Genomic DNA, 26,259 nt, shown 5'->3' on the forward strand with positions numbered 1-26,259 from the left:
GAGGGAGTCTCTACCACAGTGTCATATGCCTAGTTCTCTGAAGACCACATGACTCACATGCTGGCTTTTCTAGCTCTGTGTTGTGGGTGGTTTCTTTCTCTGAGTTCAGTTTCCATGTCTTTATTTTTTATTTATTTATTTTTTTTAAAGATTTTATTTATTTATTCGACAGAGAGAGATCACAAGTAGGCAGAGAGGCAGGCAGAGAGAGAGAGGAGGAAGCAGGCTCCCCACCAAGGAGAGAGCCCGATGCGGGACTTGATCCCAGGACACTGGGATCATGACTTGAGCCGAAGGCAGAGGCTTTAACCCTCTGAGCCACCCAGGCGCCCCAGTTTCCATGTCTTTAAAGAGGGAATAGTAATATTCCTTTGTCTTGGGATATGTCAGGTGTTTAACACAATGCCTAATGTTTAACTTCATTAGTTTGCTTTTGCTTTTTGTTATAGCTGGTGTTTCACTCAGTTAAGTCATCTGTGCTGGTGAGGCCCAGGGGACAGATTCCAGTTCTTAGTTCCTTGGCCGGTTCCCCTGCTGTTTGGGAGCGCAGCAGGCCAGATAGTAGTGGATGAGTGCGCATCTCCACTAAGATGGCACCCTTCCTGCTTAGTCAGTACGCATTCGACACTTAGGCTTGCATGGCACTGAGGGGAAGGAAGCAAGGCCAAAGCATTTTTGGAAAGAGCAAGGTCTTTGACTTAAGATGAGAGAACATAGTTTTCATGTTGGAAAGTGACTGAGAGAAGGACTCCAAGAAGAAATAGACGAGAGGAGTAAGATTAGAGAAAAAGGACTCTACCCCTTCCCTCTAGCAGGGCCGCTGCATTGTAGACAGCATCTAACCTACATGGCTGCATTCGGCAGCCCTGCCTCTCACATGTGACAGCCCCGTGTCTCTCAGCACAGAGACAGTGCCGCAGTCCTTGGTGTCCATGCTTGTCTGGTGAGTGTTGTATGTCTTTTAAGACTCCTCTGTGAAGTCTTTGTTAATCCCTGCTCGCCTGGTAGTATTGACTGTTTCTTCCTCTGCTTTCCAAGCAGATGTTTAAAAAAATAAAATAGTGGTTTTATTAGTATTTTCCTGATAAAATCAGAATCACGTATGTAGGAGCTACGAAGAAATCTACACTAAGTACCAGTTCTTCCAGATAGGTTTAAGTGATGGGCATTTTCTGTCCTCCAAGCAGATTTTTGTCAGAGCCCATGTAATTACATTTGTTAGTTTTCCTCCTGTTAGGGTGAGTTTATTGAGGGCAGGAATCCAGACATGCTGGCATTTCTACCTCCGGCACCGACAGCGGTGCCTGTAGATCATGAGCAGGAGCTGTCTGTGGTGTGCGCCCAGGGGATGAGGCAGGGCCTCCAAGCCTCACGCTGAGGACTAAAGAGTTTTAGGATCTCATGGTAAAGCATCGACATTCGGCCGCGACTTCTGTGTCTGCTGTGTGCTGGGCACTGGGCACTGGGCGGCATCTGTGGGCGGGACGGGGCTGCCTGGGGTCACAGCTGGATATAGATATGTGGCTTCACTACAGAAATAGGCTCTTCCTCCCAGTTCTTCTAATATACACTCACCTGAGAGTGCAGTAGGTGCCTCAGCTCTCGGCTTCAAGATGCTAATCTTGCAAGGGGCATTTTTAAGTGTGTGTGTGTTTAAAACTTAAAATTTTTCTTACACAGATGCTTCATTAAATATGTATCATGCATATTTTCTTAAATCCATTCAGATGAAGTTTTTATGTCATTTGAATTCTGTAGCATTTAATGAAGGAGTCCTTTTATTTTTTTTAAAGGTTGCTTTCCAAAGTTACTGGAGAAGGATCCCCTTTCACTCACCTGAGAGAATGGTCTTGATCAACATCAAGCAGCAGAGGGCACTAGAGTTCAGGAGATGAAGCCGCAAGAGTAGTTCATCGATTAACTTATTTTTTTAAACATGGAGGCTGTGTAGATACTATTCTATTTCTTCTGAGAGCATACAGCAACTGTGTTAATAAATATTAACTATAGTCTTTTTATATTTATATCTTGTCTGAAATGAAAAGGAAATAGGGGTGGCTGAGTGGCTCAGTCAGTTAAGCACCTGCCTTCAGCTCAGGTCATGATCCCAGGGTCCAGGAGACTGCTTCTCCCTTTCCTGCTTCCCCTGCTTGGGCTCGCTCGCTCTCTCTGTCTCCAATAAATAAATCAAATCTTTTAAAAAAAAAAAAAGGAAATAAAAATATTGGTGGAAAAGAATCAAGTGACTATATATGTGCTGCCGAAGCGAGCACAAGAATCAAGTGACTATAGACAAAAGTATGCTGGGGACCTTTTCTGTAGCACTTCCAGTCCAGACTGGTTTTTTAAGACTCAGAAAATGTCCAGATGTTTAAGGCCACAGATCAGAAGAGAACATCTTTTAAGGTCATAAATCAAATCAGTAGAGAACATAGTGTGATTTTCATGTAGGCCTCCTGGCTTACATGAAAACAAAATGGGGATAAATGATACTTTTGCTCTTTGATGGCACAGAAACATCTAGATTGGATGTTTGTGTTGTAGACATTAGTAGTACTGTGCTTAATTGACTGAGCCACTCAGCCACCTCTATTTCCTGCTCATTTCAGACAAGATACAAATCTAAAAAGATTATAGTTAAATTCTGGATTCCTTGAATTTCCATATTAATTTTATGATCAACTTGTCAGTTTCTGCAAAGAAACCAGCTAGAGTTTTGATAGGTATTACATTGGCTCTGTTGATCAGTTTGGAGAGTATTGCCATCTTAATATAATTCTTTTAGTCCATGAACATTAGATGTCTTTTTATTTATTTAGATCTTCTTTGATTTTTCTCCATAACGTTTTGTAATTTTTCAGTTTGCAAGTCTTATATATTTATTTTGTTAAATTTATTCCCAGTTGTCTTGTTCTTTATTATGCTATTATAAATAAAATTATTTTTCTTAATTTCATATTTAGATTGTTAATTGCTAGTGCTAGTGTATAGAAATACAATTGATTTTTATTACTCATGTATTTTGCAACACTATTTGAATTTGTCTGTTAGTTCTAATATCCTTATAGTAGATATAGTAGATATAGATTCCTGAGGATTTTTTTTTAAGATTTTATTTATTTATTTGAGAGAGAGAGAGAGAGAGAATGAGAGACAAAGAGAACATGAGAGGGAAGAGGTCAGAGGGAGAAGCAGACCCCCTGCCAAGCAGGGAGCCTGATGCGGGACTCGATCCCTGGACTCCAGGATCATTACCTGAGCCGAAGGCAGTCGCTTAACCAACTGAGCCACCCAGGTGCCCTCCTGAGGATTTTCTATATACAACATCATGTCATCTGCAATTTCTTCCTCTCTAATCTCGTACCTTTTATTTCATTTTCTTGCTTAATTGCCTTGGCTAGAACCTCTAGTACAGTGTTAAAAAGAAGTGGTAAGAACTGACATCCTTGTCATGTTTCTGTCTTAAGGGGAGAAACTTGTAGCTTTTCTCCGTTAAATGTTGGATATATTATGGATGTCCTTTACTAGATTAAGGAAGTTCCCACTTATTCATAGTTTGTTGAGTATTTTTATATGTTAGGGTCTTAAATATTGCCAAATGCCTTTTTTTTTTTTTTTTTGCATCTATTGAGTTGGTACCTAGGTTTTGCCCATTATTCTACTAAGTGGTGTATTTCACTGATTGATTTTCAGATGTTAAACCAACCTAGTATTCCTGGAATTGTTGCATTATATTCACAAGGGTTATTGAACTGTAGTTTCTTTTCTTCTTATATCTTTGTCTGGTTTTGGTAGCAGGGTAATACTGGTCTTATAGAATGAGTTGGTAAATGTTCTTTTCTGGTTTTTTGGGAAGAGTTTATAAAAGATTAGCATTTTTAAATGTTTGGTAGAATTCACCAGTGATGCCTATCCTTTTCTTTCTGTAAGTCTTGAAATTAACTAAAACAATTTACTTGTTAGGGGTCTAAGATTTTTTTTGTGTCTTCTTGAGTCCAATTTGGTAACTTCTGTCTTTTAGGAATGTATCCATTTCATCTAAGTTGCCCAAATTTTTGTCATACAGTTGTTCATGGAATTCCTGTAATAACCTTTTCTATTTTTATAAGGTTGGTGATGATGTCCCCTCTTCTACTCTTGATTTTACTAATTTTATCTTTTCTCTTAACTAGCTTAAAGTTTGTCAGTTTTAGTTATCTTGTTGCCCACTTTCAGTTTATTTGCCTTTCTTTATAGGGTTGATTTCTTTATCCCAGGAGTCTCAGTGGTTGGTGGGTTCTCAATATGCTCCAGTCCCAGACTGCTGGAAGAAGAGAGAATGATAGAATTGGCAGTGAAATATACAAACCACCCTCCTGCTCTCTGGATTCACAATCAGGTGAGCAAAACCTGTTTAAACTTGGAGATCTGGGCATCTCTGCCTACCCACAAAGTTTGTGCTCAACTCACTTAATGCACCCAAGAAACCTAGGCTTGAATGGGAGGGGTACATGCTCACAGTGAGCTCCCCCATACCCAGAACTCAGACTCCATAATGGTCAAAGAAGCAGAAACTTTCTGATGCCTTAAGGAAGATGCAAAAATACTTTGGGATCTTAAAATATCTTCTAGGTTACCAGTGTTCAGTTGAATACTACTTTAGTATTGAAACATTTTACTTTAAGTTTCTTTAAATTGGCTCTCTGTATGTCTTATAAATGGTAAATCTATAAATCGGGTTATTTTGTCCCCTAAGTATCTTAAGTAAGAGGAATTGAACTATTGTTCTGTCATTTGAAAGGTATTGATTTCTGAATACATCCCGCTTGTGCCCAGAGCTCAGTGCGGGTAAATCCATGGTGCTTTTACCTCTCTGGAGAGCTGTTCACACGGGATCCTGGCAGGAAATCCACATTTGTGACTTCTCACTCATGTTTCACCATGGGACCTGACACAATCCCACATAAGCTGACTGTTCGTTACCTCCGAGAACTCTGATAACAAGGAATGAGCTCAGCACAAATCAATTGTCTTCCTAGTTTTTGACCATCCCTTTTATTTCTAGAGTGTGCCTTCTGTAGTTACCAACAACCTCCGTCCCATCCCATCCCATCTTCTTATCTCCTTTGCCAGAAAGGAATGTACCAGTACAAAGAGTGTAGCTATAGATAAACTGATTTTAAAATTTATATGGAAGGGCAAAGGACTAGAATAGCTAAAACAGTTTTGGAAAAGGATAAAGTGGCAAGAATCACATTGCTCAAATTTAAAATTAAAGCTACAGTAATCAAAATAGTGTGGTCTTGGTAAAGGGATGGACACATAAAATTGATGGAACAGAATAAAGAGGTCAGAAGTAGACCAACACACATATGGCCATTTGATTTTTGACGACAGCACTGAAGAAATTCAGTGGCGAAAGGATAACCTTTTCAGCATATAGACAGTGCTAGAACAGTTGTTTATCCATATGCAAAAAAAACAACTTTGTCCTAAGTGTCCTACTATATGTTGAAAATTCACGCAAAATAGGTTGTAGACCTAAGTAGAGGGCACAAAACTATAACAATTTTTGAAGAAAACATAGGAAATATTCTGAACTTGAGGGCAGGTGTGTTAGGACTTGACCACCCAAAGCCAGATCCGTAAAGGAGGAGATTGATTTACAGGACTTAATAAAAATTAAAACGTTTTTCGCAGAAGTCATTGTTAGCAGAATGTTAAGAAGCAAGCTGCAGACTCGGAGAAAGTTGTTTGCACATTAGATACCCAACAAAGGATATGTAATATCCAGAATACATAAGAACTCTCAAAAGTCAGCAGAATGGAAACAAGTGTAATTTAAAAATGGGCAAAAGACTGAATAGACACTGCACTAAAAAGGATATAAGGACAGCTAGTAAGCAATGACAAGATGTTGACCACCATTAGGGAAATGCAGTTTAAAACCCGATAGAGTGGGATATCACTACACACCTATTAGAATGACTAAAGTTAAAAATCCTGACAATACCAAGTGCTGGTAAGGACGTGGAGTGACTGGAACTCTGTTATATAGCTTATATTGCTAGCAGGAGTGCTAGATACTGCTGCCAATCTGGAAAACATTTTGGTAGTTTTGTATGAAATTAAAGTACATTTATCATGAAGTCCTAGTAATACTGCTCCTGGATCTTTACTCTAGAGAAACTGAAAGCTTTATTCATATAAAAACCTGTGTTTGAACACTTATAGTCGTTCTATTCATAATTATCAAAAACTGAAAAGATCCCAAATGTTCCTCAAGAGGTAAACGGATAAACAAGTTGTAATCCATTCATACAATGTGTTGTTACTCAGCAGTAAAAATGGATGAACCATTGATGCACTGCACTTGGGTGAGTGTCAGAGGCCACATCTTGAGTGGAAAAAAACCCGTCTCAAAGGTTACATGCTCCATAATCCCATTTTTGTCACACTCTGGAAGACAGAAATACAAGGATGGAAAACAGATGAGTGGTTAACAAGGGTTAGGGGTAGGGAAAGGTGTGAGCATAGAGGGAAAGCAGAGGGAGGTTTGGGGAGTGACGAGACTATTCTGTATGTTGGTTTTGGTGGGAGGTAGGCATATCTATGTGTGTCTTAAAATCCACAGAACTATACTCCCTCCCCTGCTTCCCCAAGCAAGTTTTACTGCAAGATAATTTAAAAAATAAAATAAAAGGTTTTTAAATCTACAGGGGCACAAAAATGTCTAATCTAATTATGGTTTACATGTCAAGTTGTATCTGTTCAGAATAAGGCAGCTGCTTCCCTTAGCATTTCCATTCTAAGTGTGTCCTGTCACATTTTTACCCTCCGACCTTCTGAGTCATTCCTTCCATGTGTCCTCATCTGCCTCATTCATTTTAGATTCTTTTTGGATTTCCACCCATTACTGTCTGTAGGCTGTATCCTGAGCCTCTAAAAAATGCCGTGGGGGTGGGACTGTTAAGGGTTCCGTGCGTCCCTTGCCCAGGGTTGCAGTGAGCTTGGCCATCTCGGCTCCTAGGGCCATGGAGCTCCCTCTGGTTATCTGCCGCCCATGTGACCTGACCTGGTGCTGCTCCACAGCCCCCTGCTTGGTTTCATGCCTCATTGGCATTTCAATGAAGGAACTTACTCTTGGAGGCTGTAAAAAATCTCCAAGTGGCATTGCTTGAATGCACATTTTAATTGTAGTGCCTGCTCCACTCTGGCCGGTGGAAGTTGCAAACAGCCCTTATGAAGTCAGATTTTCTTGGAGCCATTCTCAGGTGGCTGTTTTCCTCCTGAGGATTTGTCTTATTAAGCCATTAGAGTGGACAATGGAGGCACGTGAATGTCTGGGTGGCAACAGGCTGCTCTGTTGGGACATAGGATAAAGTGCCATAAATGTCTTCCTTTATTTTATCTGCTTTGGCTCAGGCTCCTGGCAGGGTAAAGGGTTCTAGACGCCTATTGTGTGCTGGGCTCCAGTTGCTGTGGAAAAGTTGTTTATTTTACAAGTAGAAAATCTATACCCGAAACATGGCCGCATAATGGAAGGTAATGTCTTTTTGCTCACTTCCGTATTACAGTGTACGGTACTTGAGGTGTTGTGTTCGTGCTACCCTGGCAGCTTTTATTGATCAGTAAAAGACAAAGATGGCTTTTCGTTCTTTCCAGATGCTAGCAGATGAGAAGGCAGACTATTTAAGATTATTTTGTCACTAAGGAGATGACAGACCCATTTTCTTTTCTTCTATTTTTTTAATGATTTTTTTTAAAAAAAATTTTTGGCCAACTTTCAGGTTTTAAAAATACTCTGGTTTCAAAAACAGTATCCTAAAGGCTTTGTTGTCATTACTAAGCCTGCTAAAGATGACCATTGGGGAAAACGATTTCTCTCTCATTTCTTCGTCTCTCTTACTCTTCCATTCTTAGGGATAAAGAGAGGTGCACAGGCAAGCGAGACTGGGAGGGAGGGGACAGAGAGATTCAATCTGTTGGCGTCATTAGGCAGAACTTCTCATACCATAGCTTCTGTTTTTGAAACTTGCAAAGAAGGGGCATTTTAAAGCACTTTGGTGGTCAGTGTAGTAATTCCTAGATTGTACTTATTCCTAACAGAATGCTCCCTTGCTGCTCATTTCTTTTGTCAAAAATAAAACCCACCTATCCTCCTTCATATAAAAATGGCCCACATATTTAAAATTAAGTTTAGATGTTTTCTTTTCCCTCAGAGAAAGGATTTCCCTTCATTAATAGTTTTCTACAAGAAAGGACCTCTTTTGTGAATTAAATAATTTTCATTTTTTCTTCTATTTCTCTGAGATTAACTCTTCTTTGAGATTTGACTTCTTCTTTTAAGTTGTAAAGCCCCAACGTAAAGTCATGTCAAAAAGTACTTAACTGCCTATCTGCCATGCAGGGCGCCGAGGAGTGAGTGCTGAGGGTTTGGTCTTTAAAAAGCACATTACAACTTATTGCTTCTTAGGAGGGAATTCATTTTGTTGATTTACGTCAGGAACATGTAATGGAGCAAAACCTTTGCTCTGCATACAAATTTCTTTAGTCCTAGATTGCTTTTAGTGACAGAGAAGAAGGGACCAGGCACCCCCAGCACTTTTTCTTCACTGGCAGCTTCAATGACTGAAACCCTCTCTTATAATAGAGCTCGATGCCAGCAGGGAGTATCTTCCCACCGGGTGTCACGTGATGGCCACCATAGCCCTGTGAGGTGAGCAGGACAGGGGTTGGTATCCTTTAAGAGATGTGGCAGCAGAGGCTCAGAGAAATGAAGGAACTTGATGGATTTCATAGACTGTGATTAAAATTCAGTCTTCTGACTCCTACGTCAGTACAGTTTCTCCAAACTAGAGGTCTCAGCCCTGTCAGATCTAATGCCCTCTTTCTAGAACTATCCTGAAATGAAATTCAAAGTTAATGTAATCAACACATGAAAGATTTTTTTTTTTTGGCATAATTCTCTTAGGTGTAATGCCAGGGAGAAATAAAAAGAAGGGATTCCTAGTCACAGACCATGTATTTCACTAGGTCAGTGGTTGGGCAGATCTTAACTAGAAGAGAGAATGAACTGGTCAGATGGCTGTTCCTCGGCATATAATCAGTGAGTGCCCTGTCTGCAGGTATGGATGGGACAGGCGGTTGTGTGGTGACGAAGGACCACACATGCAGGTTTCCAGCTGGCATGTGGTTGGCCAGAACAGTGATGAACATACTTGGTGATGTTCTGGATTCAGTAGAGTACAGTCTACACAATGGGTACATTCTGGAAAATTCAGACTCCACTAGATCAATACACAATGCTTTGTTTTTTTTGTAAATGAGTTAGGATCTAGTCTCAGATCATTACAAACCAGGTTTCACCTCCATGTATGTCCCGTGGGCCATTCAGCAGTTTATGCAGGGTAGTCCTGTGGATTGGCAACAAGGATGTGCCGCTAAACCAGCTGAGTACGAAAAGTCGTGATTTGCGGGATTTGCTGATCTCTGTATTGCAGATACTCCCTCAATGGCCGATCTCAAACTACCAGTAGAAACTGGTGCACTGGGCGCCTGGGTGGCTCAGTCAGTGAAGCATCTGCCTTCAGCTCAGGTCATGATCCCCGGGGTCCTGGGATCAGGCTCTGCATCAGGCTCCCTGCTTAGAGGGGAGCCTGCTTCTCCACCTCCCTCTGCCTGCTGCTACCCCTGCTTGTGCTGCCTCTCTCTCTCTCAAATAAAAAACCTTTTAAAAAAAAATACCAGTTCATGAAATCCTTCAAAATTTCACCATTAGCTGAGTGGGAGCCAGCTCCAGGGCACTGCTAACTTCACAAGACATCTAGCATCTCTGGTCCTGCCCTCTAAGTGCCAGTCGGGTTTTCCAAACCATTCTGACAATAAAAGAGTATCACCATGTATTTCCCAAACACCCCCTTTCCAGGGCTGCTGTCTCCCCCATGGAGAACCGGTGCATTCAGCTCTGATGGTGTTTCCTAAGTGACCTCACCCAACAGGTGCTCTCCAGGGTGGGCAGGTATGGTAGTCACCGCCTGGTAAGGGAAGCCTCAGCTGCCCATTCTTGCTGCTCCAGAGAGAAGCAAACAGTCCCAATCAGCACTGCAGTCCCGGCCTTAAGCCTGCACAGCAGCTCTGGCTGTGCCCTGCTGGTGGCCCGGAGGGAGCTTCCCTGGGGCCCAGAGTCTTCTCTGACCAGCCCAGGGCATCCGCAGTGTAATGACACCTGCCCCACCTGCCTGTCCCTGCTCCATGGCTATGACCAGAAAAGGAGCACCACTCAGGAAACTCCTGCTTCAGAGCTGTCCCCTGGGTCCAGTGTCTCTCTCACAGCCCGGTTCATCCCCTAAGAAGTGAACAGGTGGCAGCATGACTGAAGGGAGTCGCCTCTTCTCAGTTCTGGAGCAGCTGTGCAGTATGGATCACAAAGGCAGAGGAGCGAACAGCCTACGAAATGGACAAGTGGAACAGGTCACAGGCACCCCCAACAACTGAGAGCGGCTGTAAAAATCATGCTCCACACTGATAAAAAGGCGGGAGGCGAATGTAGTCCGTTTTCTTAAAGACGAGCATTAGGTGTAAGGCCTGTGCCCCAAGGCACTTATGGATCTTTTCCTTCCTGCCATAGTGTACACTGGACTCGGAAGTGGCCGTGAGAGTGGGCGGAGAGTTCTTCTTTGACCCACAGCCTGCAGATGCCCCCAGAAACCTCGTGTTGATTGCAGGGGGAGTCGGAATTAACCCTCTGCTCTCCATCCTGCGGCATGCGGCCGACCTGCATAGAGAATGGGCAGACAAAGGAGGCGGCTATGAGATGGGGACGATAAAGCTCTTCTACAGTGCCCAAAACACCAGTGAGCTCCTGTTTAAGGTAAGGGAGAAGCAGACGTGTCCTAGCTTGCCCTGAGCGTATGCATGGCGGTGTGTGAGTCGTCCACAGAACTTTCTTCCTATCACTTCTGTCTTCTCCAGAGGAGTTCGTTGCAACATTAGGCATGGCAAGGCTTAACCATGCTCAGGTGGGGGAGTAAGCAACATTTGTTAGGCAGGACAGCGAAACAGCTAGTGTTGAGGCTTCCAGTGAAAGGACAGGGTAAGGATGGGTTTGGTGGGCCTGACTCAGGGGGCGGATGAACAGAAAGGTCACCACAGCCCAAGCGGCCGCGGAGTCAGGAGACCTACAGGGGGGGCTCACGGGTACAGGTGGAGGTGAGAGGCACCGAGTTTGGCCCCCACCGGGTGAATGAAACCTCTGTCCGTTCTGTCTGTTGAAAGGAAGTACATGGATAGGAGAAGCCTTTCACTCTGGATTGCTTTTGCAGCTGCAGGGATGAACAAAAGAACAGAAACAGTTAAAAGACACAACTGTGGTCAGTGAAACTCCTTCTTAATTGCCAATGCTTGAGGAAAGGGAAAAGAAAAAACTCCTGGAGAGTTAGTAATCTGCTTGTTAGCATATTCAGATTTCAATTAAAGCCAAATAGCCTTCTGTACTCCGAAGGCTCCGGCCCACTAGGCTGCAAACAATACCTCTCTAAGTGGAGAGAGTGGCAGACGTGTGCAGAATGGGAGTCGAGGTTCAGCGGCAGTGGCTGTGCACATCTGTTTTGATTTTTTAAAATTGTAGTGTGACCAGATACGTTTGACATTCCAGAAAAATATCCTCGATTTAGTAAATGAATTTCCTGAGAAGATTGCGTGCCGTTTGCATGTTACAAAACAGACAACACAAATCAGTGCAGAACTCAAGCCATACATCACGGGTGAGTCCCTTAGAGGGATCTGGACTCTCTCCACACAGTTGTGTGGTGGCCCTGGGGCAGCTGGTGGAGGAAGACACTTTCCTGTTGGAGTTGCCGGCTGGGAATGTCCCTACCTGGGGAACTGGGAGGTGATTCATCATGGAAAAAGGAGGAGAGATTTGGTGGGATTTACTTATTATATACAGGGTTTTTACTGCCCATGTTAAAAATTTATTTTCCACATATTTTAAAGGGACCTTTGCGTCATCGCTGTAGTATGCATACAAAGAATTTATGTTCCGGCCTCGACTGAATTGATGCCATTTGCCATTAATGGTCATTTAAATTACCCGTAGTTTCCCCTGCTTGGACAGTTTATTTACTTTGCTGAAGCCAGTCCTGAATCTCTACCAGAGACCAGGAAGCTAACTGGCCCTGTCTGAAGAGTGCATGGTGGTCAGCGCCCCACTTGGCTCGCTGTACGCTTGGGGAACCTGGAGGCGCACCCTGTCCCTGGGTCTGGCGCCCGGGGCTGATACCAGGCGCCGGTGTGTGAGTGCATCCGCGCTGGACTCTCGGGGCTTGGGTTACTGGAAGTAAACCCCGCTACTGAGTTGTGGTTAGTCCTTCCTCGTTCTAGTACCGGCATGCTGGGCTTATTTGGTGTTTTTCTGTTTTTCTGTTAGAAGGAAGAATAACGGAAAAGGAGATAAGTGATCATGTTTCGAAAGAGACTTTGTTCTATATTTGTGGCCCACCTCCAATGACAGACTTTTTCTCCAAGCAACTGGAAAACAGCCATGTACCCCCAGAACACATTTGCTTTGAGAAGTGGTGGTAGGGAGCGGGCAAAGGTAGAAAAGAGAAAGGTGCAAAGTCTCCTCAGGATAGCAACAGAGACAGGATTTGTGGCGCGACGGATTTACCCCTACTCAGCTTTGCTTTTTTTTTTTTTTTTTAAGGCTGAACTAAGTGACCAGATGGAGTGTAAAAGAAAAAAAACCAGCTGACAGACTTAGATGATAAATTTTTTACAAAGACTTCATTGATTAAATTATTTTTTACTTTATTGATTTTCTTTTATTAATAACTGATTGTCTCATGATGTATCTTGAGTTTCTTTCCTCTTAGGGAAAAAGGAGACAGAGACTTAAATTAATCATATAAAATGTTTTGTGTGTAAAATGTAAGCTCTCTTTATTTGATAGCAACCTTTGTATCTTATGCTCAATAAACTTAAAATTTAAACAAGTTCCTAGGAATTTTACTTTGGAAATTTCTTATATTTAATGTCTTCATTCACCTTCCTGTACCTGGAAGCCTTGCTTCTTCAGACCATCAAAGGTGGGTTTGGAAGTGGAAGATATGAGGAAAACTTCTTTAGGGAATTGAGTATCTGGCACGTTTGCTTAATGTTAATGAATGTCCTAAGTATGTATCCTGACTAATTGTTAGTTTCTCCTCAAACGAAACCCTTCCCGTGCTCTGCGTCTTGGCCGCCTGCCTTCACACCCTGTGTAGGAGGCGGCTTCTTATTTGGGACAAAGGCACTGGTGACTGCTGGATTGTATGTTGGACCTGCCTTCAGTGACTAGGCTGGCTGACTATAAGAATGTGCTGAGGATTGATTAGGGGGTACAGAGCCACTTCCAAATCCTGTTTTCCTGTCTTTATTTCATTCTTTGCCTGGGTTCTTCTGGCACCAGCAGCTCTTCAACACATACTTGTTAAATGACTGAAAGAAAGCAAATGACATTTAACTCCTTGCTAAGCCCAGGGTTGGGGGCAGTCTCCAGGATAGTTAGAGACAATGGGGGAGCCTCCTCTCATCCCAAGGCTGCTCTAATGAAACTGCTAGAAAGCAGACTGCTGTCCTTAATTTCGTTAGATTTTATAAAATCCAAAAGGAGGGCATAGGTTGAGGCCAGGCCATTCTTCTGTGACCAACAGTGTCGGGCCCAAGGCTACCAGCTTGGAGAACACTGTGAGGGTAAAGGGAATCTGGGAGAAAGAAAGATCAGTCCTGGGGACACAGGAGCCCCAGCTGAAATTCTGTTCCTGAGCTGCCGGGAAAAGACAGCTTGGTCCTTTGTCATCTCTAGGGCTGTGGGCCTTAAAGTGTGAGGACTTTGGGGGCTCATTAACTTTTGGGGCCTGATGATGGTTGGCACCAGTATTCCAGCCTCTGCCCATTTTGAATTTTGTCAAGTTTGAAGCAGAGATCATTTCTCAACTGTTTCAATCCCAGATTTAAATTCAGCAGGAGGAAAGAAGGGGCTGTTGCCCTGATGGGAATTTCAAAGTTGATTCAGGCAGAGGTCAGCAGCGTTTCAGAGGTGAGGGGAATATGAGAAGCTCTGGCTACTATAAGGAGCCTGACTCATCAGTTGACCCCAAAGGACCCAGGCCAAGGGCTGGGCTTTAGGGCTGAGCACTTAAGATGCACAGGAGCATTAGAACCCTGAGATTCAGGGATGCGGGAGCAGCAGGGGGCTCTTCTGCTGACTGGCAAACGCATCTGGCAAGGGAAGGAAAGGTACAGAGAAAGTGGCCAACCCAGGCCTTTCTGTGATCGGTGAGCATCTTAAGCGTAATATGAGATGGGAGCCTGGGGAGATGCCACCCACTGCCTCTGTCCACCCACCACCACAGCCTGTCTGCCTGCCTGCCTGCCTGCTTGCCTGCCTGCCTGCCGTGGTCGCCGAGCAAGGCCCACCAGGTCTTGCCCACCACCCTGCCAGTGACTCACTGTCACTGTCTGTAACCTGCTGAGATGGCCAGGTCATGACCTTGTCTTGGACCAGCTCTGTCGTTTCGGGTGCTGAGTGCTGGACAGCAGTTCTGGTTGGCTGGCCAAGAATGAATCTGTTGCCCTTGTCTGCCAGGCTACTCAGTATCTCTTTGGTACTCGACTTAGCTCACGGCCAGCCAGGTGGCTTGGATTCATAGTGGTGTGTGGCTGAGAATGTAGACTAGAGAGAGCCCGTGAGTCATACTGCTTACTAGGTGGATGACCTTGAGCGAGTCACTCAACTGTGGCATGCCTCAGTTTGTAATTACACATGGTGCACACACTTGCAACTGACATATAAAAACAGATAATACGCCATACCTGCTAGGGCTGTTACAGGGATTAATGTGATAAACCATAGAAAGTGCTTGGAGGAGCCCTGCTTGAGTGGGTTATTAATTTGCTATTCGTTGTCCTCTTAAAGCATTTTAATAGGCTGGATGACTTAGGTTTAGTCCACTGACCTTTAACCTCCATGCAAGTAGGGCCTTGTCTTGTTTGGCACTGGGCTTGGCACACAAACAAGTGCTTAAGAAATATTCTCACGTGGGTGAAAGGACCTGCCCAGAGCTGATGAGCTGTGTTAAAGGAATTCTGGAAGATCCTTCCAGCCTGAGTCTGTGAGAAGATGTTTCTTCTTATGACAGGAGACCCTTCTACAGTATATGCAAGAGATAGCTTAAGCTGATGTATGAGTCTTCCTCAAACTTGAAATGTTGCTGTGAGCACCAGCACTCCCCAGGAAATGGATCAAATACTTGGTCTTTCCCAAATCGTCTGCCATTCCTTAGCAACAGGGTATCCGCGGGTGGACGTGGAGCTCTGAGATAAAGATGGTCCCTGGAACCCTGGTTCGGGGCAGTAGCCTCTCCTTCAAAAATCTTGTTAGGAAAATGATGAAAGACAGAATCGATGCTTGATTTAGTCCCCTTTGTTTATCAATTGGCCTAATATGAGTTGATGCCCTAGCAACATCCAGAGATGGTTACCAGTGAGATTTTTTTAAAGTATTATTATGAACTCATGGCTTTTTGTACATTTGATGGTATGTACCAAGGCCAATTTTCTGATGCTCAGCTTGTTGGGGGCGGGGGGGGGGTGTGTGTTGGCTGTGTGGGATGATGAGGGTTGGGGCTGTCCGAAGTGCCAGCAGAGCTCTAAGCAGGAAGAAGGAAAAGGAGGGGAGTGTGGTGTCAGGAAGCTACAAGGGGAAAGTGTCTCAAGGAGGACGGACTGGCCAGCTGTGTCATGTTGCTGGTAGGATAGGAAGGATGAGTTCCCATGAGTGGCAATTGATTTGGCAACTGGAAGGTCCCTGGTGATCCCCATAAGAAGGATGTTATGAAGGAAAGCATGAGAAGAAGGTTGGAGTGGGTTTAGGAACAACTGAGAGAAAATAAATTATAATGAGTGGGTATAGATAATAGTTTCAAAGAGTTTTACTATAAAAGGAAGGAAAAGGGTAGGAAAGCCAAGTAGAGTCAAGAGAACTCCCCCCACCTTTTTATTCATTTTTTTAAAAATTTGTTTTATAGCTTATTATTTTGAAATAAGTTTAGGTTTATAGAGGAGTTGCAAAGGGTTTCCATAACCTTTTACCCAGCTTCTCTGAATATCAACATCTTACATAACCCTGGTGCATTTATCCCAAACTAGGAAGTCAACAGTACAGGTAAGTTGGTACAGTACTGTTAACTAAACAACGGTATTTTTAAGATGAGAGAAGTAACAGCCTGACAAGCTATGAAGGAAATCATTCAGTGGGATGCCATTTGGGGAAATGACACCTTTTTCTGGAGGACGATAACTCGGTTAAGTGTGATTTATTGAGCGTCTAGTCTGTGCAGTCACTGGGCTAGTCGTTGAAGACAGGAAAATATAAGGTTATCTTGAGAAAGTTAAGGAGTTCGGAAAACTATTTTTTTTTTTTTTATATAAAGGCTAAGCCTTTTTTTTTTTTTTAAGATTTTATTTATTTGTCAGAGAGAGAGAGGGAGAGAGAGCGAGCACAGGCAGACAGAATGGCAGGCAGAGGCAGAGGGAGAAGCAGGCTCCCTGACGAGCAAGGAGCCCGATGCGGGACTCGATCCCAGGACGCTGGGATCATGACCTGAGCTGAAGGCAGCTGCTTAACCAACTGAGCCACCCAGGCGTCCCGGAAAACTATTTTTTTGTGATTGAAAGTGGAAATGCTTTTCAGGGAAAAGTTTTTTGGTTTGTTTTTTGTTTTTTGCACCAGTCACTGGTCAAAAGAGAAGCTATAGAAAGTCGGCGGGGGGAGTCACTAAAGGATGACATCCTGTGAGTGGAGGTGCAGGGGGGTCCATGGGAAGGGCTGTGCCCACACTCTGGAGCCGGTGCTCAGGAGGGTTCTACAGGGTGCACAGCTCTGGAAGGTATGTTCACATGTGCTCATGTGAGCAACAGTAATGCGTGCATGTGCGCTCTGTCTAGTGTCGTGCGCCTCTGCCTGAGATTTTTTTTTTTCCCTTTCTAGAAGGATAGAAAACAGCAATTTCCTTCATTCCTGGGTACTGCAGATGATCTTATGCTGATAATTTAACCCTAGCACTGTTCTTTCATTTTATTTTAAATGAAACTCAAAGATGTTTTCTGTTCTCATCTTAGAGAAATAGTGAGATGCCTCATCTTTAATATTATTCTTTCCTAATGTATGCCTCCACAGCAAGCGTAGTGATGACATAGGAAGATACCTTCTAACCCACCATCAGCTCGAGGCATGCATTTAGAAGTGTTTGTGTTCAGGAATCCAGACTTCCTCATTGTCGAGCAGCCATCTCGGTCCAGTTTGTTCCGGGTTCTTAAAAACCCCACAGGAGCCCATAAACCTGACCTTGTCTCTTACATCTTATCCCCGGGTCCCAGTTCACTTGCGTTCAGCATACCAAGATTTTGTCTATTCTTTTGTTCTCTTTAAATTACTTAATAAATATGTCATGAACCATCAAATAATATGAAAAGGTACGTACACAAAACTGCCAAAGTTTTCTCTCCCATCCCACTCCCTGGCCTAGAATGAATTTCAATATAAAGAGATTGCTAGGTATTAGACATTTTACAGTGTATTCACCTTGTATATATATACAGATACGTGTGCTGGTGAATTTCAGTCTTCTCACACACTCCACTGTGGATGTGTGCCACAGTGTATGTAACTGCATCTCTATGATGATTGTTCTAGATTGTTCCCAGTCTGGCCCTGTTACGAACAGCATCGCAGTGAACAAACTTATTTGTATAATTTTTATGCAAGTATTCCTCTTGAATTACTCGAAGTGTCATTTCCAGATCAAAAGTTGGCTGGTATTGCCCAGTTACCCTGTAAAATGCCTAATTGGGGGGCGCCTGGGTGGCTCAGTGGGTTAAGCCACTGCCTTCGGCTCAGGTCATGATCCCAGGTCCTGGGTTCAAGCCCCGCATCGGGCTTTCTGCTCGGCAGGGAGCCTGCTTCCTCCTCTCTCTCTGCCTGCCTCTCTGCCTACTTGTGATTTCTCTCTGTCAAATAAATAAATAAAATCTTTAAAAAAAATAAAAATAAAAATAAAATGCCTAATTGGCTTATATTTTTTTTTAAGATTTTATTTATTTATTAGACAGAGATCACAGGTAGGCAGAGAGGCAGGCAGAGAGAGAGGAGGAAGCAAGCTCCTTGCTGAGCAGAGAGCCCAATGCGGGGCTAGATCCCAGGACCCTGAGATCATGACCTGAGCTAACTTTAACCCACTGAGCCACCCAGGCGCCCCTTATATTCTAATAGAGTATTGAAAGCACCCGTTTCTCTACCTTCTGGCAACACTAGATTGTCTAAGTCTTTAAAGTGTATTTTCTCTGTCAATCAAATCAAAGATGATTTTTGAAAAAAAAAAAATGCCAGGAAGTAGCTGAAGTATTTTAGCCATTTCTTTTTAGAATGGTATGTTCACATTTTATGTCTGTTTTGATGTCTTACTGATTTGTCTTTATAAAATAGAAATGAATGCTACTCTTTTGTTTGTATATGTGTTGCAAATATTTTTCCTACTCTGATACTTGTTGCTGAATTCTGTTTGTTATGACTTAACACCAGAGTTTTAAATATATATATATATATATATATATATATATATATATATATATATATACATATATTCAAATATACCTATCTTTTCTCTCAGCTTTTCTACATATATAGTCTACTGATACTTTTGCAGGCCTTTAACCCATTGGGAATTAATTTTTGTGCTCGACCAGGGATTGGCATCTGACCTTTTCGTACTGCTCTCCAGTTGCCCACCACCATTTATCCACTTTCCCCCATGATTTAAAATGCTTCCTTTATCACATGTGAAATTCCCACCTACAGATGGATTTTTTTCTTCCTTAGGCTGTCTGTTCCATAGGATTACTTATTTGTTTGTGCTCTGGTATAACACTGTTTTAATTATTAATGTTTTAATTATTCTAACTTTTTAGTATATTCTGTATTTTCTTTACCTCCTATTATTCATCTCCAGGTTATTTAAACACAAAGATCTAATGCATAGTGATATAGATTCCTTTTCACAGGTAAAGTTATAGAGGGAAAGTGATGGGAAATAGTAACTCAGGGGTTAATTGAACTCACTGGTGGTCTAGATTTTGGTTAGAGTTCTAGTATCAATTGAGTCCTACAGAAGTACTTGACATTTGATGCTTGTTCATTTTATCTCATTAAATTATCCACATTATGTGCAGTAGGCAGGACTGATCAGGGTGATGATGCCTTCCCATTTTACCAAAAAGAAAAATGAGACTGCATGGTTAGATGGTTTGCCCAAGACCATGTGGCTGGGAGTGACAAATTTAGAACTATGGGACTGGGATTTGGTCTCTTTCCTCTCCTTTCAGAGGGCTTTCTGCCCCCACAGACGCATCCTTGAGCTTGTTCCAATGTTGTCCCCACCATTAACAGGATAGACTGGCTACCATTTTTTTTTTTTTTAAGAGAGAGTCATTTAACCAGAACACCCCATTGCCAGAGCATTCCAGTTAGTGAGATTTTTTAAAAAATCCAACTAAGCTTCTCTGTTCTTAGGGACTGTACGAGCCTAGAGAGAAGAAACAAAGAATGAGGCAAGTTTAGTTGGCTGTGTGGTAGGCTGGAGAGGTACAGAAAGGTACAGAAAGACCTGAATCATCCCTCCCTGTTCTACAACTTGGTCCCTGCACGACTCACCATCCCTCCATGCCCTGCTCTCCTGATCTGGCAAGTGGGTGAGACTATGCAACTTACCATCCCTTTCGGCATGACCATTCTGCAATTTCCTGATGGGAAAAAACAGGCCTTAGAGATTTGGGGGCGGGGGGTAGTTGAGGTTGGCCATTCTGATGAGAGATGACTAAGGAGGGTCTTAGCTGTCTTCAGGTCTTTGATTCACTGTTGCGGTGGCTGTTGCTTGCACCAGAAGAAGAAGAAGAAGAAACTGCCTTGGACTGAAGCAAGGGAAGAGTTTGGTTTGATGTAGAGGACTTGTGCACCACAGTGCTGATTAAATTCTGGAGCTGGGGCTCAGGAGAAAAGGTGGATTCACCATTAATAAAAAAGAAAACTGACAACATTTGCCTATTGGGGCTTAAGGTGGGCTAGACTGAGACAGCAGCTGAATTGATAGCTCCCTGGCTTTGTGAGAAGTCAAAGTTTTCAGTAGTTAGTAACTTGGGCATTTCGTGGATCCAGAAACTGGCAGGCTTGCCAGTTGTCCTTCCTTCCAGGATGATTTTCTTGTTCTTTTTGTTGGAGAGTCAGCAGAAGCAGAGGTACCCTGCAAGGTTCACAAACAGAGCCTCATTACAGGAAGCTTTTTAAATACTCACCCCGATAAGTGAAATCTGTTTCTTACCTTCATTAAGCCTTTATATTATTTAGTAGCAGCAGAAAAATACAAAGCCATACTGAATTTGATGACTAGTGAGCAGCACATTTAAATACAGAAGGATTTATTATCGAAGACTGCATTCATTACAGAGTGGGAAGCTTACTTTCTTTTACCAGTCAACCAATGTGGGATCCATATTTTTATTTTTATTTTTATTTTTTTTAAGATTTTATTTATTTGACAGAGATCACAAGTAGGCAGAAAGGCAGGCAGAAAGAGGAGGAAGCAGGCTCCCTGCTGAGCAAAGAGCCCAATGTGGGGCTCGATCCCAGGACCCTGAGATCATGACCTGAGCCAAAGGCAGAGGCTTTAACCCACTGAGCCACCCAGGTGCCCCGGGATCCATGTTTTTAAGTGGTCTTACCTTTTTAAAAGGTAAATCCCTTTACTCCATTTCTTTTTTTCTTTTTTTAAAGATTTACTTATTTATTTGAGAGAGAGCGGGGGCGTGTGTACAAGTGGGGAAGGGACAGATAGAGAGGGAGAGAGAGCAGCAGACTCCCCGCTGAGGACGGAGCCTGATGTGGGGCTCAATCCCATGACTCTGAGGTCATGAGCTGAGCTGAAACCAAGAGTTGGTCACTCAACCAACTGCACCACCCAGGTGCCCCCCTCCTCTTCACTCTATTTCTAAGACACAGTCCCCACAGCAGATAGCCGTGACTGTGTCGGTCAGCATCACCATAAAAAAATCTTCTGGGACAAAACTTGGGCTCTGTCCTTTTGACCCAGGACATGGAGTTGCAGTCAGACAGCCACATGCCTTACCTGTGGTACCTCCCCACCAGCTGCATCTGTTCGCAAACAACTTCCTCCCTCCAAAAATTAAAGACATATTCTTTGGGTCTTAAGGAAACTATCAAGACTTACATTTTAGTAACTTTGTAGAATAGTCATTCAAATCCTTAAAACTAATCCGTGAGAGGGGTGCTAGGAAAGTTTTTAAACAATGGCAGTCTCACTGAAATATTTATTATTCCGAGGAAATAACTTCGAAAACGGTCAGTACTTAAACCATTTTCTGGTATGGCCGGTCACTCCAGTACTCCCTCAATCTCCGGTCAGTTGCAGAATCCAGTCAGTCTGTGCTCCCAAATGACTCTCAAAGCTGTCCCCGGCTCTCCTGCTCACTGAGGTGCAAACCATCCACACCGCCTCCTGGACCAGATCACTGGCCTCACAGCTCTGTACCCTCTCTAGAACCCCTACACACTTTTCTCCTCCGACAGCCAGGAAGATCTTTTAAAAAGACAAATTTAATGTCATTTCCCTACTTCAAAGTGACCCATAGCCTCCCATCACTCCTCCCAAGAGGACCAGACTCCTGACCATGGTTCGTGAGGCTCAGCTGGAGTCAGGCCCTGGCCCATTCGTCTCAGTCTCCTCACTGCTACTTCCCACAGGTTCTCGAAGTACTTAGCATATGTTCCTTTCTCACACCTTTTATCTCCATTTTACAAATGAGGCAACTGAGGCACAGAAGGGTTTAGTAACTAGCCCAAGGTCACACACACTGGTGAGTCAGATTTCTAGCCAGGCAGGGTGGTCAGAGTCCACACTCAGAGCTGCGAGGCGCACTTCCCCCCCCCCCCCCCCCCGTTGACTGCTTCCCCCCATGGCTGGTCGTTCTGTAAACCTTCCCTGAGCAGGTTCCCTCTGCCTGCCCAGGCTTTCCCCACATCTGGCCCTTCTCCACGCGGCTCCCCAGGGACAGCACCTGATGAAGTGACCTATCGTGTGCTGTGGGCCCCGAGGGAGCCAGGATTGGGTTTGGCTCGTTCACCGCAGTCTTCCCAGCACCTGGCATGGTGGTGTAGGAGTTAAAAACTACGGATGTGTATGGAGAACCATCTTATCTCTCCTGTCCGGAGAAACGCACAGGGAAATGGCATAGCCCACTGCCTGGCCGGGCTGGGACAGCAAGCAGCTACTGGGTTCCGAGAGCAGACCAGAGGGAGTTCTCTTAACTAACTGGCCATAGACACGATCACACCCAACAGGAACCTGTGATATACATTCGCTTTGCCTCCATTTCTGCCCACAGTCACCTCAGAAATCCCAGCCAGAGGCTTGTTGGCTCTTGTCCTTAGATCTACTGTCCATGTACTTCTCGGTGCCAAACTGTGGGGACCAGGTCCAGGAGAGCCCAACTCTGCCAGGAGGCTGCGTCACTTGTCTTGGAGGTTTGATGAGCAGGTGGAGTGCTTGTCACCAGGGCCCACTGGGCCCCACTCGTGTCGTGGCTTCTGCCCCTCTGACAGGGCTCTTGGAGACGGGAGTTGCTGGGATAGCCGGGGGATCAGTGCTGGGCCCCCTAAAGGTGCTGCCAACATGCAGTCCCCCTTTCTTCCCCGCTCCTCAAAAACTCCTTCCCCCCCAGTTCACAAGTCAGTCTTTATTCCCAAGTGCTGCTCTTGGCCTGCCTGTGCTGGGAGCCCAGAGCCCGGACCACACCCATTGCCCACATCCCCCAGAGTCAGTGAGACCCCAAGCAACTGAACTAGGTTGCCTGAGTGATGAGTTTTGATGAACAGGAACCTCCTAATAATGAGCACTGCTAGTCCGAGAGCTATGCCTGAAAGTTGTCTTGTGGTTTCCAACCGGCCGTGATTAATATGTTCAGAGTACTGATAAAATGTGCCTCATAAGAAATGAATTAGAACATCTCGTCCTTGTGTTTTCTTGACGCTGGTCCCATCGAGCATAACTCCAGTGAAGTATAATCAGTTTGGAGATTTGGAAAAATGCAGACAAGGACTGGACTAACCTTGGCTGTATTGTTGCTTATAAACCACTAACAAATAGGGATGCCCCAGGTGGCGCAGTCAGTTCAGTGTCGGGACTCTTGATTTCGGCTCAGGTCTTGATCTTGGGGGTATGGTGGAGCCCTGCACTGGGCTCTGCATTCAGGAGGCAGTCTGCCAGAGGTTCTCTCTCTCCTTCTGTCCCTGCCCTTCCCCCTGGCTCATTCTCACTCTCTCAAAATAAATAAAATCTTAAAAACACGAATACATTAAGATTTTATAAACATTGTTTATAAGTATTCTAAACTTATTATAAAATCGTTAAAGTATTTCTGTTAGGATGGCTATGCTCTGCTTCTGTAACAGGTAACATTCTCAGTGGTTTAGCTTGTAGCTCATTTTGTTGTATCCTCATGTCATGGTCTGTCTTGAATTCTGCCAAGGGTGTTGGGGAAGAGAGGGCAGAGGTAGCATGGGGTGCTTTGGAAAGATCAAGCCCAGAAGTGGCCTGCGTCCCATCTGCTCAGGTCCCATTGGTCAGAACCCAGTCACGGGGCCCCAGACTGCTAGAGGGGCCGGAAGTAGAGGAGCTGGTGGGCACTGGGCTGAACTCTGACCACTTCTGCCACGTGTGTTACCTGCTGGCATTATGATTACCTGCCCCCCACACCAAGCCCTTTGCATACATCGTTTGCATCCAAAAACCTGATGAGGTGGTGTCAGCTCCCTTTCACACATGGGGACACAGGTACTTGGAGATGTGACAAAATTAATTTGAGATGGCATGTGAAGGTTAGCATCCTAACCAGCTGATTCCAAAGCCCAACTGGGCTTTTCTACTGCACGGGGCCCCATGTCAAACAGGCTTACTGCTTCCTGAACATGGGTGTCCTCAGGCTTTCCACGTGTCAGTTCTCCGACCTTGTGCCCAGGTGCATTTGAGAGCACTATGCCTGCGTCTCGTGAAGCAGAGTAAGATTTCCTCCCACCCACACCCCTCCCCTGAGCCCCCGTGGAGGTGGCAAGGTCTTGGAAATAGTTTCCTAGCCAAAGACTCAGAATTCAGCCACAGCTTCAGAAGAACTGCTTTTGTTCCTGGGGGAGGTTTTTTTTTTTTTCTCTCTAAAAACCTCTTTCCATAGGTAACGACTGGGCCAGAAAATGACCAGAACCCTCCATGGCAGTCGCTCGGTCCCTCCCGTGAGGCTCGACTTGGCCTCCCCTGATGGCACTACCTCTGACTCCCTGGAATGCCCCATCAGGCTGCATGGTGGTGGCAGCAGGGGCATCAAAGTCACTTCGGTCCACACGTAAATCACCTGATCACACCCGGAACGCCCCATTCCTTCCAGACCTGCTGTGACAGGGGTGGCCCGAAGACTGACTGCCATGTGCACAAGCCTCCTGGAGCCAAACACTACAAGCTTCTACATCTTCTGGTCATGGGGCCTTGTCAGCGCGAACCATAGCCTTTGACCCTATTGGCCATCATAGGAGAGTACAATTTCCTTCAGGAATGCAGCCACTTGAAATGCACATGAGGATGTTGGGATTGTTAGGGCCTTGGTTACTTACCTTTTGTAGAAAGCATTGCATTTCACAAGGAACAAGCTGTGATTCAACTCACGGCAACCCTGTGGCCAGTGGCTGTCACCCTTGGCTGTACCTGGAATCCCAGGGGGCTTAGAATCTGGTGCCCGGGCCACTCTCTAGATGGAACCTAGGTAGCAGGAATGTTTAAAGCTCTCCCGGCGATTCTAAGGCCAGCCAGTTTGAGAACCGCCTCAGGTAGACCGATATTTTGCCAGATAAGCAGCAAGGTGTGGGAGAAGGGGGGAGAAAAGGCAAGACCTTCAGGAATTACTGTCAGCCTGGTGCTAGGGCCAAACTCCCTGAGGAATTCAAATTAGCTACAATCACCTTTAATTTTTTTTCCCCATAACATAGGCAGCCAGCATAAATGTCACTGAATTATTGAAAAAATGTACCCACATCTGAGTGATGTAGGCCACCACGTGAACGGTGTGGCCTGGGACCAACTGATTTCCAAAGTCGTGAGAGATGGGCAGTGTTTTTGCCCCAGGCTCTGCTAACTAGCATATTTTTAAAAAGCCGTGATCTTCTAAGAAAGCATTGATTTTTAAAAATTTTTTTAAATCAATATATAAATATTCTTGAGTATAACTGTGGAAAATGTTAATTTTAAATAGTTGTTTTCTCTTTGATCAGAGCCTTCAACCTTTTTAGGGAAGCTCTGGGCTGGGTGGGGGAAGTTCGCTGAAAAACCCAGAGAAAAACAATTGTATAATGCGGCGTACAAGGGTTTCCAGTACTTCCTTATAAAAATACAGTACAAATGTGTTTATTTTAGCAAAACTTGCAAACAAGGAAGAGATTTGCTTCACAAAATAATTTACTTAAAAGTCTGGTAACGGGCACTCGGGTGGCTCAATCGGTTAAGCACCCGAGTGGTGAATTTCAGCTCAGATCATGATCTCTTGGATCCTGGGATTGACCTGGCATCCGGCTCCACGCTCAGTGGGGAGTCTGCTTGGGATTTTCTCTTTCTCTCTCTGCCCCTGCCTCCACTTGAGTGTGCATGCACTCTCTCTCCCGCTCTCTAAAATAAATCTTTTTGGAAAAAAAAAAAAGTCTGAAAACATGCAAAGAAACTGATATAGGGCTTTTTGTTTTTATTTTTTTAATTTTTTTTTTAAAGATTTTATTTATTTATTTGACAGAGAGAGATCACAAGCAGGCAGAGAGGCAGGCAGGGAGAGAGGAGAAGCAGGCTCCCTGCCGAGCAGAGAGCCCGATGCGGGGCTCGATCCCAGGACCCTGAGATCATGACCTGAGCCGAAGGCAGCGGCTAACCCACTGAGCCACCCAGGCACCCTGGGCTTTTTGTTTTAAACGGTATTGTCTCTACCACCCCAGGCCATGGGAGGTGGCTGTGCCCTGCCTTAGCAGGTGACACCTGAATCCCCCACTTGCCATCTTCTTTCTATAAATGACAGGAAAGCACAGCGTGCTTCACTGCTTCTGCTATTTTCCACAGGAACTTCATTTTCTTCTCCAAAATCATC

The 26,259-nt window shown here is 44.3% G+C and overlaps 1 protein-coding gene across 5 annotated transcripts in view; it reads left to right on the forward strand.

Moving 5' to 3' along the window:
• Positions 1 to 12,981, forward strand: part of OXNAD1 (oxidoreductase NAD binding domain containing 1) — a 37,167-nt gene extending 24,186 nt beyond the window's left edge. For all 5 annotated transcript variants that reach the window (XM_047737553.1, XM_047737537.1, XM_047737545.1 and 2 more), the window contains 4 exons: positions 4,237 to 4,378; positions 10,610 to 10,852; positions 11,636 to 11,744; positions 12,410 to 12,981. In XM_047737553.1, coding sequence (XP_047593509.1) covers positions 4,237 to 4,378; positions 10,610 to 10,852; positions 11,636 to 11,744; positions 12,410 to 12,564 — 649 coding nt within the window. In that variant the 3' untranslated portion in view covers positions 12,565 to 12,981. The remainder of the gene's footprint in view (positions 1 to 4,236; positions 4,379 to 10,609; positions 10,853 to 11,635; positions 11,745 to 12,409) is intronic.
• The last annotated feature ends 13,278 nt before the right edge of the window (positions 12,982 to 26,259 follow it).

Source organism: Lutra lutra, chromosome 1, assembly GCF_902655055.1.
Source record: "Lutra lutra chromosome 1, mLutLut1.2, whole genome shotgun sequence".
Lineage (NCBI taxonomy): Eukaryota > Metazoa > Chordata > Mammalia > Carnivora > Mustelidae > Lutra > Lutra lutra.